The 17,328-nt window shown below is 47.7% G+C and overlaps 2 protein-coding genes across 3 annotated transcripts in view; both read left to right on the plus strand.

Annotated features, from left to right (window-relative positions):
- Positions 1–11,869, plus strand: part of RANBP10 (RAN binding protein 10) — a 59,800-nt gene extending 47,931 nt beyond the window's left edge. The window contains exons 7-14 of one of the 2 annotated variants that reach the window (XM_085071570.1): positions 1,373–1,485; positions 3,817–3,925; positions 4,850–4,998; positions 6,864–7,059; positions 8,415–8,539; positions 9,419–9,561; positions 10,043–10,154; positions 11,180–11,869. In XM_085071570.1, the coding sequence (XP_084927696.1) occupies positions 1,373–1,485; positions 3,817–3,925; positions 4,850–4,998; positions 6,864–7,059; positions 8,415–8,539; positions 9,419–9,561; positions 10,043–10,154; positions 11,180–11,310 (1,078 nt within the window). In that variant the 3' untranslated portion in view covers positions 11,311–11,869. Of the gene's footprint in view, positions 1–1,372; positions 1,486–3,816; positions 3,926–4,849; positions 4,999–6,863; positions 7,060–8,414; positions 8,540–9,415; positions 9,562–10,042; positions 10,155–11,179 lie in introns of both variants that reach the window. The other variant, XM_085071569.1, reaches the window with a different exon arrangement.
- The window catches only part of LOC146432142 (bone morphogenetic protein 15-like), a 136,571-nt gene that overhangs the window by 51,235 nt on the left and 68,008 nt on the right, over positions 1–17,328 (plus strand). The window lies entirely within an intron of this gene.

The following is a 17,328-nucleotide window of genomic DNA, read 5'->3' on the forward strand; positions in this document are numbered from 1 at the left end:
AGACACCATAAAAAAGTTTTAACACAGGAGGAAAGCCAGCAAGTCAGCTGAATTCAGAAATGAAAGAGCAAGAAAAAGCGTAAACCAAAGGCTTCCAAACCTAACTGAAAGCACAGTTATGGCATTTTATAAATTTATGAATATTGAAAGCACTTCCCATTGCAAAAAGGATCAAGTGGAACTTGATGAGAACTTGGCAGGAGTTGTCAGAGGTGAGAAGTCTTACTGATACTGCAAAAGTATCCCTTTTTTGCCTGCTTCCAGACTCCTTCCAAGATGGGACCAAATTAGAGAGCCAGGACCTCCCTTAACAAGAGCTGTTGATTCTGCTGCAGTAGGACCAGTTTATCCCTGAATTTTCTCCTTGTATTCTCCAGAATTTTTTCTTTTGACATGCACAGTGAGGGTGTCAGGGTAACCACTCTGGAGTTCCTCCTATGGAACTCCTGGGCAGAAGCACTTGTATTTAGAACAACTTCTAATAATTCCACACCTGCTTGCAATGTTATGCCTAAAAATGATTGCTGACTCATAAAATACTTCTTTCTTGTACTGAAAGTAGTTAAGTGTGTGCTTTGAGCTGTAACTTGATCAGATCAATGCCAGCTTCATCATGAGAAGCCTGTTTTGAGATTCATCCTGAGAAGCTTTGAAATCCTGTGCTGACTTTTTAGATTTTGTCAAAATCCAGTGAGCATTAACATTGAGTCACTGTGTCCTGGGAAGGCACAAGCATGTTAGAAATGGTCTGTTCAGGAAGATGGTTTTGTTGTGTTTGTTTTCTGACAGTGATACTCCTCCCTCCTCTAAGATTTTTTGAAAATGCAACTTCAAAGTGTGTTAATGTTTTTAAAACCACAGTCACCAGATTAAAATATCTGTGAATGTACAGAATTTACAAGGAGAATCAATTACCAAAGATATATTTGCTGGCAAAATAAGTGACAGAAGAAATTCAGGACCAGAATATTTTTTTCTTTTTTAGAATCTTCTTTTTTAGATCTACTTGAAAGCCATAAACCTCTCTGAGGTTCAGATTTATGTCTGTATAGGATGTCACTGGCAGTAACACTGTACTGAGCCCTTACAACACACTTGGACAGCAGTCACTGTGCATGCATTCTTAATATTTTATTTTTTTCTCGCTCTGTAAAGTGAATTTAAAGCCTACCTCCTGTTTGCAGAGGGCTGAGTGCATGTCCTGTAAAATATACACTGTTTGGACCCAGAAGTACGACCTTGGTTATGTCCTAAGCAAGCTGAGTTTCTCACTGAAATTGCAACTTCTCTGCTGTTGATTTCTTTTTTCTCCAGTGTGATGACTCTGTTTCACAAGTGTCTCCTCATCTCTTTGTACTTTCTTTTTTTTTAGCATGGTTTCGTCATACTTGGTTCACCATGGGTACTGTTCAACAGCAACTGCCTTTGCCAGAGTCACAGACACCACAATCCAGGAAGAACAGACCTCAATAAAGAATAGACAAAGTAAGTGTCTCAGGTGTCATTCCTCAAGTGTGTTCCCTTTGGGACTCTGCAGAGGAGTGAGTGCTGTGGAAGTTACTCCAGGAAAGTACAGACCTGTCCACAGCACTCTGCTGACTGTGGAGCAGAGCTTGGGAACCTCTGCTGGTAACACTTTTCCCTGTCATCACTGTACCCTCTCCACTCTCTGCTGTCTTAGCCTGGGGAAATGCCCTATTCCTTCCTGTCCCTGTCTGCTCTGCTTGGCCTTTATCTGAGCTGAGGTCCCTGTGCACCAGAGATCCTTTTGGATTTGAGTTCTTCACTGCAGGCTGTTGTGGCAGGGGCAGTTTCATTAGCCTAATCACAGGGATGCAGACACATCCATTTAGTTCCACTGCAGCTCCCAGAGTTAAGGACTCTTCCAGTCCCTCTGCACATTGTGATTTCAGGTAACTTTTACACACTGAGGGGTTTTCAAATTCACAGCCAACATGAACTGATATTCAGTGTGTTTTGGTTGCTGCTGTTTGCTCCCAAGTGGCTCATTTCTCAGTTGGTAGAGCTGTCAGCACATTTGGTCCTGCAGAATAAGGCTTGCAGCTTTCTCCTGCTGTACCTTTTTTTAAGCTTTTCTATTCACAGGCTCAGCCTGCAGAGTGGCAGAACATTGGTGTGTTTTCTGCATTCTCCTGGCTGTTGAATACAGGCCACATCCCTGTACATTTCCCTTCCCTTTGTGAACTGTTTCTCGTGTGACTGTTACGTATCAGAGCATTGTGCCCCTTTGTGGCTCTCTCTCCATACATTGCATGTGCTTAGCCAGCATTCGGGTTCATTTAGGGACTCTGCTTTTAAATAACTTGCAGTTGCTGCCTGTTAGTGCTGATGGGCTTTGTGCTTTCCAGGCCATGCATTATGCAACCCTGACCCCAGCCAGTGTTCCCAGTGGTGTGGGTTTAACTGGCAGAGCCTGACGGGAAGCACGCGAGACAGTGCAAGCTTGTTTGTCTGGGGACAGGTGACAAGGCAGATGGAGGGAAGGAATACAGAGCCCTGAAGTTGGGGCTTGAATAAAAGGTGTGAGGAAAACACAGATGGGAAAACAAAAAGAGGGGGAAATATAAAAGGGAATGACATCTGTGAGAGTTGCCAAACAAGGCAAAGCAGAGCTGTCAGAAGCAGCGAGATGAGAAAATGGACGTGCAAGAGAGTGAAATGAGAGCTCTTGTGTTGGTGTGAGAGCCACGGCTTTGGTTCCAGATTTCAACTACAATAACAACCAGATAGACACTGGGAAGTGGGAGACAAGACAAGTCATTGCAGTTTGTTACTGAGATTGTTAATGAAGATTTACCAGGCTGGGCTTCCAACTGCTCACACCTTGTGAAAGCCACAGCCTGTTGTTATCAGAGGCTCTGCTTGCAAAGCAACTCACAGGCCATTCAAAACCTTCCCTCTGCCGTTTTTAAGCAGGGCTGGAAAAACAATGCAGTTTTAGTTTTAAGTACATTTATCTTTAAGTACACTTGGAAAAAAAAGCATGAGTCACTGTAGATCAGCAGCTTCTCTGGGTGGTCAGGGGCTTGTGTGGAGTCTTGCACTTGTGTCTTCTGACCCACTGAAGGAGCATACATGGACATGAACACCCAGCATGATAGGTGTCTTCTGCCTTGTGTCTTTGCACGTCCTAGAAGTGTACAACTCATTGAGCTGTTTCTAGCTTAGTCAATAGCTGATTGTCAGAGCTAGTCTGGTTCATTATAGCCTTACTTCTCTGGGAATACATTGAGGTGGACTTGCAGGAACACAGTTTTGTTGATATAACTACTTCTGCTTAGGGGTAGGATATTGTGGAAGCAGTACTGTGCTGTGGTTGAAGCCCACAGACCCTCTGAGAATACTCCATTTATTTTGTGCTCAACTGTGCATACACTTCCAAGCATGAAGCAGCCAGAAAATGTAGTATGAGGGTGACCTAGGAACTTGCCCTCTGTAATTGTCCTTTCCCCAGGAGCCTCCTTGTTTCCATCCAGCTGGCATGTCCTGCTTTCCTTTCTATCACTGCAGAGCTCTGTGACTAAAGGACTAAAGTCTCGGAGCACCCCATCCCAACCAACCTACCCCATCCTTCAAATCCTTCTACTCTTGGTGGGTTTTTGCTACTAACATGTCCTTCCTCATTTTCACAGGGTTTTCATCATCCTAATCCATAATAAACCACATGTGGTCCCCAGTTCTCCCAAGCCCTTGTTCAAGGTGGTAGTGGGGAGCTGGGTGGAACATATGAGACAGCTCTTCTGGCTGTTCCTGTGGGCTGGTCCTGTGTGTCACCAGGTCTCCTTTTGCTTTCAGGAATACAGAAGCTAGTATTAGCAGGCAGAGTGGGAGAGGCTATAGAAGCCACCCAGCAGCTCTATCCTGGCCTCCTAGAACATAACCCCAACCTGCTCTTCATGTTAAAGTAAGTATGAAAAGCTTTATGCCCCCTAATGCTGATGTGTAAATGAAGGAGGGAAGAAGAGCCTGTCCAGCCATCCAGTCTGGCTGCACACCTTGCTCTGAATTCAAACTGTTTGAGTTCCCTTTGGGAGTCCTTGGCACAGTGCTTGTAGCAACGTAGGCAGAGCCCTTTTGTTGCTGCTGAGACCCAGTATGGCTTTGCCTCATGAGATCAGGTGCAGGTGGGTCAATTTTAGTTCTGCTGGCTGCCAGAAACTCCTTCAGAGCAGTTTTTTACTGGTGTTACGGAGATTTTGCAGCACTGGAGCAGTGGCAGTCACTGTGAAGGTTCCTAGAAAGGCAGATGTATGGAAAAGGCTGTCTGGGGTAGAGACTAAAGGAAGCAGTGTCCCAGTTCTCCCAGGTGTACAGAGTGGCTCTTCCCAGAATTCTGAGATGTATGAGGACAATTCCCAGTAAAGCTAAATGAGGAGCTGTCCTCACTGTCACTGTGGATATTGCATTTTTTACTCTTCCTTCTCTATTTTCAATTGGCCACCAGTATTTTTAGGTTGATGGAGTAGTAAAGCAATGATGGTGTATGACAGTTTTAGTATCTTCTCCCTGAAAAAAACCCTCCACAACTGAATTTTCGAATACCTGCAGCAGAGCTGGAGGTGAAAGCTGTAAAGGAGCAGTTTTTTCTTAGCACAGTGGAATTAAACTCACTTTTTTGGGAATGTCTCGACATCCATTAGCACTGAAGGTGCAGCTCTGAACTCCTTCCTCTCTAGCATCATCAGAGCACTCACAAAACAAAAGCATCGGGAGTCTGAAATGCCTTTTTGAAAGTTTCTAGGACTTCCCCACTGAGGGAAGCCACCTAAGTGCAGAGCATCCTGGCTGTCACGCAGCCTTTTGTCCCTCTTGCCTCCCATGAAACCAGGTGCCGGCAGTTTGTGGAGATGGTGAATGGCACCGACAGCGAGGTGCGTTGTTTCAGTGCCCGCAGCCCCAGGTCCCAGGACAGTTACCCCGGCTCCCCCAGCTTAAGTCCTAGACATGGATCAAGCAACTCACACGTTCACAGTACTGGTAAGTTTGTCCTGTGTCCCAGGTGAGCAGAGGTGGACTTGGTTCTGTACATTACCTGCTGCTTTCCATGCGTTATTCTCTGAAATGCTCCTTTCCTTCCCTTCCCCAGATGAGGGGATGTTCTGTTACCATGGGTATCTCTACACTGTCACAGAATTGGCTTTGCTTTAGTTATTTTCCACAATTGTGTGCAGAGCAGGTTTACTTCAGAATAAAGAAGTCTTCTACTGCAGCCACCTGTGACTCAGTGTTTCACTGATGGAGTGCTGAGAGGAGGTCTGGAATGCAAAGCCTGTTTTCTGTACATTAGAGTCTGCAAAATAATTGCTTTCCAGAAAGAACTGAGCAGAAGCTGCATTGCCAATGGAGCAAAAGGTCAGGGGAATGCATTGCACAAAGGCTTCTCCCTACCCCATGGACTTCACCTTGCAAGCTCTAAACATGTGAGAAGGGAACATGTTCTGGAGCATCAACTCTTTGGAGTTTAGGAAATTAAACTTCAGGATTTGAAGTAGAAAGAACAAGATAAATGAGGACACATAAGATATCTTCCCTAGATAATTACTGACTACAGCTTTGGAGATGGAATGAGCCAGGAAAAATGACCTGCAGAGCCCTTGGAAACAGGCTGAGCTGCTTCACTGAGCTGTGAGCTGTTCACAGCCATCTGAGTGTGTTTTGGGTTGGTACTCCCACTGCTGCATGTGACAAACTGTGGATGGGAAAATATTTAAGGAAAAGGAAGACAATTACTTGAACACCTCCAGGCTGTCACTCACCTTTCCAAGCCAGTATCTTTGTTTTCCGTTGCTGTGTTGTGAGAAGCCCTGACTGTGTTTCTTTGACTAGATGGTCAGAATTATCCCATCAGTCCATAAAAGCTCTTGGTAATGCCCATGTCTACATCTGCAACTGCAATGCAAGGCAGCATTTATAGATATATTTGTTTCTACATATGGACATCACCTTCCACGGTTGTCTTTCAGACCTTGTCCTTCCAAAAGAGTGATACTTTAATCAGAACATATTTCAGACACAGAGCAGAACTTTTGTGAACAGTCCACTCTGTCATTAAAATGCTCAAAAGAGCCAATTTGAATCTTTATGTTGCTATGATAGAAAATAGAAATACATTCCCTGTTATAAACATAATTGTGGGGTCAGCTGATCAATTTGTATATGTCACCATCACTTGTGGAGGAGCAGCCCATGCCAGGTCATATCATTTAGCCAAGGTCCTGTGATCAGTATTGGTTGCCTGGGGTAGAATGTGAAGAAGACAAGCCCATAGTGAGGTTTTTCCAAAATATTTGAGCCCCTGTCAGTTCTGAAGCCATGTAAAACTTGTGGTAATGAGTAAACATTTGTGTCCTGTGTCAGTGTGTTCTGCAGCTTGATAAGCACCTTTTGTGGAGGAGCAGGTGAAATTTCAAGCCTGACTCTCAGTGATTTCTGTTCTCCTGAATGAGAGAGGTTAGCTTGTGCTCATTAAGAGGATTGCTATTATTTGCTGAGTGTTGTGTGAATCAGGTACCTCCCTAACTTTAGATAGGTGGAAAGCCTGGGCAGTTCTGCTTTCAACAATAATTTTTGTACTTGTGAACTGGTTTTGCCAATCTCTAATTTACAGCCCATTTTTAGAACTTCATGAAGCTCAGATGTTGCTGGTGAGCAGTGGGGTTCCTTTCATATTCGTGTGTGTCTTCTCTAAACCCCAGTGAATTTAAGAATGATAAAGCCATAATTTAAGATCTGCAGTTTTATTTTGCTTTCTTCCTCTGGGGCCTGCTCTGTTGCCAAATTGTTGGCTTCACAACAGGGATACTGTCGGTCTGGTCTCATTTTTCTTTCTTCTTGGCTTTCAGGAGCAGATAGTCCAACCTGTAGCAATGGAGTCATGTCCACAAAAAGCAAACAGAGTCACAGTAAATACCCAACACTGAGTTCATCATCTTCATCTTCCTCCTCCTCTTCCCCTTCATCTGTGAACTACTCTGAGTCCAATTCTACAGATTCTACCAAATCTCAGCAGCACAGTAGTACGAGTAATCAAGAAACCAGGTATTGTTTTTCCTCTGGAGACACCTGAGGGGAGGTGGGATGGTGGTAAAGGGCTTAGTCTGCTTTCTAAGCAGCCAGAAGGGTGTCTGTCCTGCCTTTTTGAACAATATTTGTTATCTACAAGATCACTGCTATTCCCAACAGACATGAACCTGTTCTGGCTCCTGCTCTGGCTCAGGCTTGGAGGCTAATCTCATGAGAAATATTATGGTGCTCTTGTTTCAGGCACCAGGCTGTCCCACTACACTGATGCCATTAGTTCCCAATGTGATAGTTTGTCCAGAAGCTTTCCCAGTTAGCTTGGTGGTGTTTCTGCTGCCTCAGCCAGTCACTTACTCCTGCTGAGCAGCTTTCCTGCCCTGTGCTGGGTGAGGCAGCAGCTCAGGCCACTAGTGGCTTGGTGTATTGCTCTCTTGTGTAATTCCCTTGGGCTACCTGTTGCCCTGATCCTACCAGGTGAACCTCTGAGCCAGCAGTGATTTGTTTGATGCTGTGACAGCAGGTCAGACTGAGCCTCCCTTGTCTGAGAAGCCACAAGTGATGCAGCAGCACAGTGCAGTCACTGCTGCCTTTGCTGGAGTGTGGAGCAGAGAGAGCTGTGGTGAAAACTGAGCTTCCTTTGGGCTGTCTCCACACTGGTGTTGCAGGGCTGTCTGAGGCCCCACTGGAGCAGAGGGTGTCATTGTGATTAAAAGAATCTCTTGTTAATTGCAGCTGGCACTCGTCCTTTGAGTGCTGCACTGAGCTTGGCTTGCAGGGCAGTTTGTAGGCTCAATTATGACCTCTGGAGAGCCACCCAGCACATAACTGAGTGAAAAACACTTGTTCAGACTCAATTTACCAGAATTATTAAATGATGCAGCATTTGTCATTCATTTTTTTAAATGAAGAGCCCAAGCTCCAGTGAGGTTTTCTTGTAATTTCAGTTAATCAGCAGTTAATCAGCAATCAGCCTGCTGTCTTGAAGATTTTGAGTGTTCAGTATTGCACTGTTTGCAAGGACTGAGGGTGTGTCATAGCCAAGATTCCCCTCCTGTGCAGTCTCTGAGTGTGTTTATCTGTTACCTGGCTGCTGTTTGCTATCCCAAGGATGACTGCTTCCTGAAGGGAAAATGCAGAGCACTCTGCACCTGGAATTATGACAGGCACTTAGGGAACAGAATCTTGTTCCATAAATTGTCTTCAGAAGCCTGCAACAATTTTTGCTGCACTGACTTAGATCATCTGGCTCCCTGTGGTCCTGCTGGCACCTTTTCTGGTGTGCTGGCCATTGCTGGGCACTGTTTGGCACATAAGCTCTTAATTTCTTCCCTTTTTGGTTTAGACATCTGACCTCTTCCCTCCTTTCACCTCAGTGACAGTGAGATGGAGATGGAGGCTGAGCATTACCCCAATGGAGTCCTGGAAAATTCATCCACCAGGATAATGAATGGCACCTACAAACATGAAGAGATCCTGCAGACGGATGAGTCCAGCATGGGTAGGGCCTCAGAGGCAGGAGGGGTAAAGGGAAGTAGAAGGAGTTTGTGTCAAGAGTTTAAACTGATTTGATGGTGGGGAAAAAATGTGTACTTTGGTCTTCTTTCCCCACCCAGTGAATGAAGTGCCTGCTTCATGGGGAAAATTATTCTGTCCTGGAACTAAAACTAGGTCTGACTTTTCATAAACTCACAGCAGTGCTGGTGATGTTTTGGAGCAGGCAAAGCAGTAGGAGTCAAACGTTTGTTCCATGCTGGTCATGAAATTGAGCTCAGAGCAGTCCTGGCAGAAGTGCCTGCTGGGGAGCTGAGCTGGGCTGTGCCAGGCTGGTGATGTCCAGCTGCAGAGTGGCCTCAGCACAGCTGGTCAGCCCTGACTATCTTGTTAGTGGGTGCTTTAGCCAGGAGGGAGCAGATGAATCAGCAACACTGCCTCTGAAACTGACTCCTCCAGTTATAATGGGGTTTGTGGCCACTAATACTGGGAAACTGGTGGTGTTGGCATCTCTGACTAAAAGTTTTCTGAGCCCAGGATTTGTTAGACTGAGGGTTTCTGGATTTTATATGCTATGTTATACACATGAAAGGGTAACACAGCTGGAGTTGCAAGCTCCCAGGATTTTATCAGGAGACTTGATTTCTAGGTAGTCCTCAGGCATTAAACAGAGCTCAAGTCTTCCCTGTACCCAACAGGCACCATGACAAACCCACTGCTGGCTGTTGCAGTGCAGGGATCACAGAAAGCTTCTGGAATAAATCTAGAGCAGGGAGCAGCTACCTGCTCCAGAAGGGGAGGGAGTTTGTGGGTATCATGACACACAGTGGGCATTGGTGGGGAATGCAAGATGATTGTTCCTTCTTCACTGCTTTTCTTCTAGAAGACAGCTGCCCCCAGAGGCAGCTCTGTGGAGGGAACCACGCTGCCACAGAGAGAATGATCCAGTTTGGACGGGAGCTGCAGATCCTGAGCGAGCAGCTTTGCAGAGAATATGGGAAGAATACCATGCACAAAAAGATGCTTCAGGTAAGCCTGGGCCTCGTGCTGCATGGCAGCAGTTCTCTGGGCCAGGTCTGGGGTTGTGGGTTCCCTTGCAGACACCTGGGTAGCCCCCACATCTGCACCCACTGAGCAAGAAGGGACCTGCCTGGGAATCAGAGATCAAAACATGAATGTAGAGCATCTACACCCAATTCTCAGCACAGGAGAAAAGAAACACAACTCCTGCCTGCCTTCCTGGAGCAACTGCATGCTCTGCTTCTCTCCAGGTGACACTCCTGCCTTCCTGTGCTGGCTCTCCTGCCAGGTGAAGGGGGCACCCTCTTTAATCCATTATCTTGATGGCCCAGTGTGGTCCCTTGCTGCCGAGAAGAAAAGGGCCATTTCTTTTCAGGAGGTAGGCACCTGTTACTGTGGTGATGGCAGGAGGTGCCCCCCTGGACTTGGTGATTTTCCTGTGTGTTTGCAGCCCTGTCTGACCTCACTATGCCTTTCTGTTCTCTCACAGGATGCCTTTAGCTTGTTAGCTTACTCAGACCCCTGGAACTGCCCCGTTGGCCAACAGCTGGACCCAATCCAGAGAGAACCTGTGTGTGCTGCTCTCAATAGTGCTATTTTGGGTAAGATCTGCTTCCTGTGGAAGTGTTCCCCCTGACCCCCTGAGGGCTGTCCTGTGGCAGGCAAGCCTGGGAATGTTAGGGCCCTTGATCCTGTCACCAGACCATGCCCACACTGTGTCACTGCCCACGTAATTTTGCAGGACACTCCCCAGTGTGGGTTAGCTCAGTCCATCCACAGGGGTCAAATACTGTCCACTGGACAACATCTGTGTCTCAGAAACCCATACTTGGCTCCTCTGCTGAGTCTGGCTCACTGTGCCCAGGCAGGTTTCCTATGGGGTCTGTGCATCCAACTCTGAGTGTGCCAGAAGGAGATTTAGAAATTGTGTTCTGGGGGAGGGAACAGTCTGATGGACAGACCCATGAGAGCTCCTGTTCTGACTGAGTAGAACAGAAATTACCTGTTTTGGGAAGGAGAGTCCCTTCCCCTGACATTCAGCAGTTGTTTGTCCAGTGCTTGAGGAGCATGGACAAGTTGCTGAGGGCTGTCACCAGGGAGATGTGGTGTTGACATGCTTCATCACACAAGTTACAAGACACCTTTTCTAGCTCAGCTGGGGGTTCCCTCGTGCTTGCACAGGAAACATGCCACTGTTAGGACATGGTGAGGAGGGAGTGAGTTTGTCCAGAGCTTGGGCTGCTGTGCAGCCTTGCACAAGTGGGAGAGATGGAGAGGTTGCCTCTCACTTGGGGCCAGTTTCTCCTATCTTTTCTTGTTCCTTGCTTTATCTCTCATACTGTGAGGGTTTTCTGGCAGACAGCAGCAGCAGGAGCTCTGTTGCCTTTCTGTTGCTGTGGCCACCACAGCAGCCCTTTCTCAAAGGCCCTGCTGAGCTGTGGGGTGTGTCATGGTTAGAGGAGTATGTGGAGCAGCAGCAGTACACAGGAGTAGCTTCCTTCCAGAGCCAGCAGCTTCTGCCAGGGATCTGGGCTTGGTGCCCAGCTGGGATGGAGAGAGGCCTGAGTGCAGGTGAGCCAGCACCAGCCAGGACACCTCTTCTGAGCAGCTTTGTTTGCCCCCACAGAATCTCAGAACCTGCCAAAGCAGCCCCCGCTGATGCTCGCCCTGGGCCAGGCCTCGGAGTGTTTGCGGCTCATGGCTCGCGTGGGCCTGGGCTCCTGCTCCTTCGCCAGAGTAGACGATTATTTGCACTGACCAGCCGAGGGGACGGAGCTGACATCGTGGAGTGCTGCCCTTCACCCTCCGTTGCTGCCACTCTGCACCACCACCTCGTTCGATAGCCTGACCTCCCTGCCACCGACACCCCTCGAGCACACACACACTGCCTGTGCAAGGATTGAGTGAGTCCCTCACTGTGTGGCTATTCCTGACCCCAGGAAGACTGGCAGATCTGACCTGTCTCCCTGCCATTGCTGCGGCTCCAGCGGCACTCAGTATTTCGCTGGTTATTCTAATGTAGCGCCTTCTGATGTAGGGATTTTTTTCTCTTTGTTTTGATTTGAGTTGTTTCTCATGGTTCCACCGATATTTTATCTGGAGAGTTTTTGCTGAGCTGGTTTATGCTGATTTACTGAGGAAGCTCGTCAAGTTGGTGACGGCTTGTTCTTTTCTTCCCTTCTCCCTCCATCGTGCACATACAGCATCATCCGTGCTAGTAATCAGAACTCTTCTCACAGTGGCAGTTCAGAGGGATTTTTTTTTTTAATTTTATTTGAATCATGTTTATTAAAAAGGTCTCTTCCACCTCCACAAAGTCATTGATGTATTTATTGCCCACAGACTCGGTCCCAGCCACACGCATCATACAACCCCGCAGGAGGCCAGGTCAGGTAGGTCCTGTCACACACTAATGATGGGAATTGGAGGAGCCTGGTCCTTCATGGTGCCTCTCTTCAGAGCCCCAGGCTCCCAATCTAGGCTTTCTAAGTGGGAAGAGTAGAAGATTGACATTGCCTGCATTAGTAGTTGTGCTGTAGAAGCCTCTCACAGCCCTGAGAAAGTTAAATCCAGCTCTCTGAACAGTGGAGGGACACGACTGATGAATATGAAGTCATCTGCCACTATGGGTAGAACCAGGTCATGTGAGTTGGCCAGAAACACCCGTGGGTGCTGCCCTGGTGGGTTGACAGTTTTTAATTAAATAACAAATCCCCCTTTTTCTCCATGGAGGTGGGCTGTGCCACTAACTCAGTAATAACAGTATTTCCTGCCCTCTCCCATCCCCCCAACAGTGATGTAAGTTTTGGAAGTGTCTTGAGAAACCTGTGCTGAGCTGTGCCCCTCCTTGCAGGTGGGACATGCTGAGGTCTGGTTGCAGGCTGGGGTACCAGCTTTGCGGGGCCTGAGCCATTCAGAAAGGAGCAGCAATGTTTCTTTAAGGATTACTAAGAGAATTATCAAAGTTTCAGGCCCAAAAGAGACCAGCAAAGGTCTGTGGGTGAGTAACTTCCAAGTAAAATGGACTAATGTGTCCATGCTGTGTGTCAGGCCCAGGGACTGGAGTGCTACGTGGCAGCACCATGTGCTTTCCATCCTCTGCTCTACCATTAGGAGATGGCAGGTTCAGCCTGGCTGCACAGGAAGAGTTGGAATTCTGCACCAAATTAATTTGAGGTCAGTAGCCCCAGGGAGGACCCAAGGGAGCTCAAACCAAACATAAATTTTACTGCTGTTCACAACTTTTTTTTTTTTTTTTTGAAGGTCAGTGGAAGATGAACAGGTTTTGTTGAGGTTTGTCCTTAAAATGGAGGTTAGCCTGTGCCAGGACTTCAGGCAGCAAGAGAGCTTGTGTGCCACTGAGAAGGAAAGTAGCAGTAGTCCAACGCTTTAAAGATTTTCTTGGTTAGCAGGCTGGATTTGCAGCTGGCACATGAGGTCTAAAATCAAAGTAGAGCAGAGGGGCAGGTGCCAGGGCAGACTGTGGCAGTGAATGTGCAGATGGTGTTGGAGGAAAACTATCCCTGCCTTTTGGTGAAGGTGTGCAGTTTGTAGGGGCAGTGCTAGAGCTGTGCTGTCTAAGAAAAAGGCAACAGGAAGTTTATAGATGGAGGAGATATTTTTATCAGATCACTGGTGTAGCTGCAAAAAGCAGAGGGAGCTCTACCACAACCTTTCTTCCAGGGAGACAGAGGCAGAGAGCTGCACCAAGCAGAATTTACCTTGCCAGTCTGGGGCTTCTGTTTCAGCTCTGGGGAACAGCTCATGTGCCTGGCAGCTCATCTGTTGATTTTCAGCTCTGCTGGTGCATCTCAACCCAGCATGCAGTCCTTGCCTTGCTGCAAGTGCAGAGATAACTCAGTGGGCAAGCTTCCTTCCCAAAGCCTCTGTGCCAAGGCAGCATGTGAACTTTGCCTGGTGGGATCCTCCTGCAGACTTTCCAATCCTTAGACTCAGGCTGGCAGTACACTGCTGGGCTGATTGGAGATCCTGAGGTTGAAATTCTCCAGGACTTTGCTTTGCCTTCCCCATTCGGCGAATTCCTCTGCTGTTGGTCACCACTTTGCTTGCAGCAGTGTGGCTGCAGTCAGATCTCCCTCATCTTTGTAGCAACACCATCTTTATCTCTTTCTGAGGTTTTTTTGGTTCCTTCTCATTGTGGTTTCTTTAAGCCTTCATCATGTGTCATATTAATGCCCCATTTGGTCTCTCTTTGCCGACTGTCCCCAGAGCATATTTTTTTTTATTTTGGTTTCACTACAAAAACAAAACGAGAGATGTTCCTAGATATCTGGTTATTTTGGTGCCAAGAAACGCGTGATGGATGTTATTTGGGTTTTTTAAATTTATTTCAAGTGTTCTGGTGGTTTCACTAGTGGCTTCTGCTTCTTGTACTCAAATTCTGACTAATGTGGCCGTGACTCAGTATGGGGAAGATAAGCATGTTTGTGGTGTGTGGTGAGGTGTGAGCCTCAACCTACCCCTGATTCCTAGATGGGATTTCTGATGTGGTTTTCCCAGGCTGTATTTCACAGCCTCTTGACTTTGAATCTCCCTGGCTGCTCTTCAATGGTTCATGTCAGCTGAAACTTAGTTTGGATTACTGCAGTTTTTAAGAACAGAGCTGAAGTAAATTGGGGTCTTTAATTTCAATGTGGCTGTACACCAGAAGCTACATGGCAATTCAAAAATTACTTTTATAAAAATTATTTGGGATTTGTTATTCCAAGTGCCTCAACAACCTGCTCACTGCTTCCAAGAGTCCTTCAGTAAAGCCATGTAAGTGACTGTGGTGCCTGTAGGAGAAGCTGCTGGTTTCCCATTTCTGGGTGCTGTGGGAGCTGCTCTGTGGCTCATGTCTGTGTCAGTCATTGACATGGCAACTCCAGCTGCCCTTCCCTGGCTTGTTCTGCCCTGCTGGCCTGAAGGGGTAGCCCATATGTGACTGTCCCTTTTTGCCACCATAGAGGATCCCATCAGCCTGCAGCTGGGCTGGCTGCAGCACTTCTGCCATTCTTTTGGGGTCTGTTAGGAATTCATCTCTTGTGTGTGGCCAGCAGAATGGAGAGGAACTCCCAGTGAAGCACTGGATAATACACAGCATCCAGCTGTTAAGGGGAGGTTGTCCAGTGGATGCTCTCCCTCAGCCCCATGTGAACCACAGCTGGAGCTCGTTGCCTTGGGATGTGTGAAAGATGTGTGGTGAAAGATGTGTGTTCAGCCTGTTTCTGTGTCCAGCATCCTGGTGGGTCCTTGCTGTGCTGCTGCCGACTGGATTTGGACACCAGGAGATGCAGCTGTGGCTGGCACAGAGAATGGGCCCCTCTGGGAGAATCATCCCTCATGCTTACCTACACCTAGGATCTTCCCATATCCTTCCTTCTGTTTTTTTACAGTGACATCTCAACCTGTCCTCAAGCTTTGTCCTTGTTTTTCACGTTTTATTAAGGCATCTTCATCATTCTTTAAATAGCTTTGTTCTTGAGGCTGCCTTGAAAAACTGGAGCAACCAGAGCTGCTGGAACTAGTTCTGGGGATTGAATATATAGTTTTCCACCTTGGGTATCAGGGATGATGAACCATCTCCTCCTTCAGCAAAGCAAACCAGGCTGGATTGCAGCTATGTTTTGATATCTGTCTGTGTTAACACATAGCACATGTTGCTTAGACACAAGTTTCAGAGTTCTGCTGTTGTGGGATGGATTGAGAAGGTGACCTGTGGCAGCCAGGCTGTAGAGCAGTGTGTCAGTGCCATGAAGCTGTGTGGTGCACCACGTGGGATCAGGAAGTTCTTCCCATGAAAAAGCAGTGCAGGACTTGAACTGCCCATGGCAGCAAGTGGAGAGAAGTGCCTCAGGCTCCAGTCCTGGGCACAGCCTGGGAGAAGGAACACATTCCATGAAAAGGTGGTTCTGGCCCACCCAGGAGTTCCCTTTGCAGAAGGAACTCCTTCTTTCCAGCCCTGCAGGTGTGAGAGCAGCCTGAGTGGTGGGTTAGGGAGAGAGAGTGTCTCTTGTAGAGAGCAAGTGTTCTGTCTCCAGCTGTACCAAGGTGTTTCTGCAGAAGGACTTGGGGACATGCCAGGGGACATGCTGGGTGCTGCTGGGACCCTTCTGTCCCAGAGGGATGAGTGATGGAGGGAACTGCAGTCCTGCAGCTCTTAGAGCCAGAGCTGTCTGTGAGCCTTGTCCCGTCTGCTGTGTAGGGCAGAGAGCTGGAGGAAGCATGGCTGGGGCTGTGTGGGAGGAACTACAGCAGACTGGGGAGGAAAAGGGAGGAGGTGAGAGCCTGGAGGCCTCTTCTGTACACAGCACGAGCTGCTCTCCACCATCCCTCCCTGCAACAAGAGGTGGCAGGTGATGGATGAGTGAACCTGGCGTGTCTGTCCCTCTCCCCACATCCCAAACCAGAGCTCAGAGGCTGCAGCTGGAGCTGTAGCAGTGCCCAGCAAGCCAGGGGAGCATCCAGGCTTGAGGAGCACATGTCCTGCCAGCTCTTTTATTTCTAAGAGGGAGGCTTAACTCCTGCTCACAGGAAGCCCACAAGTCCCCTGTGGAATTTACACTCATCACCACAGAAACATTCCTGGAGCCCATGCAAACCTCTGCTCCTTGCTGAACATCCCCAGGCCAGGCAGACACCTTTTCTCTGGTCACTCTACTTGGGTCCAGATGTGTGCTAGGACCTTTTTGCTTGGGAGGACTTTAGCTGCATCCTTCCTCCAGAAGAAATCACAGAGGGATTTTTGTAGGCTGGGCTTCTCCCAGGCTCAAGCTTGGAGAAAGGAGAAGCAGCAGCAGCTCTGGGGATAATCCGGATTTAAAAAAAATTTGAAAAACACAAGTATGGTGACTTCCAGACCAAGGACTCTGCACCAGCGTTGGATTGGGATTGTGTCTCTCAGTCCTGCTTGTGCAGCTGGGGAGGCAGGAGGAGGCTGCAGCCCCAGAAGCTCTCACACACAGCAGTGCAAGCCCAGGACCTGCCCAGCACACAGTGAACTCTTCTCTCCTGCTGGTTGCTCAAAACTCAGGTATGAAATGCTCAGCTGGAGCACGGGGTGCGTGGTCTCTACAGGTTTCCCGGCAGCCCTGGAGGAGCAGCTGCCGCTGGGCACAGCTCCCTGTGCCACTCCAGGCTTCTCATCGCCTTCGGGAGGGAGTGTCACCTCTTTGGTACAACATTGGCTACATGGACATTACACAAACTGTGCACATTGGTTCAGTCTACGCTTAGTATTTGTGAATTAAGTTATCTGACGCTTCGCATGAAAACTTCAAAAAAAAAAAGGGGTCGGGGGGGTGGATTTTAACTGAGAAAAAGCCTATGAAAATATACTGGAAATATGGTAAAGAAATCGACATTCTGCTGTATATTGACAGAATTATTTTTTATTAAAATACACATCCATGTGCAAGAGCCAGTGTGGAGCTGTGTGCTTTGTCAGTCTCCGCTCGCCAGGGAAGGCTGCTCGTGTCCCCTCTGTCAGAGGGTTTGTCCCCCAGCATCTGATTCTGCTTCTGCTTTCCACCACTGCTTCATCCCACGGTGCTTATGGCTCACGGGAAAAAATGGCATTAGGGATGATTTTCCTCTGCCATTCAGTGTCCTAGAAAATACAGCTCTGCAGTGTTTTCTAACAGTGAGCATAAAACATGGATGGAGCTTCAGGCTCCATCATTTGCCACATTCTTTGCATTTGCCACATCATTTGCCACATTCTTTGCATTCACCTTTCTAAGGTTTTCCCATGTATGTTTGCACCTCTCCCATTAG

This window comes from Lichenostomus cassidix, chromosome 11, assembly GCF_008360975.1.
Source record: "Lichenostomus cassidix isolate B80296 chromosome 11, HeHo_3.0, whole genome shotgun sequence".
Classification (NCBI taxonomy): Eukaryota; Metazoa; Chordata; class Aves; order Passeriformes; family Meliphagidae; genus Lichenostomus; species Lichenostomus cassidix.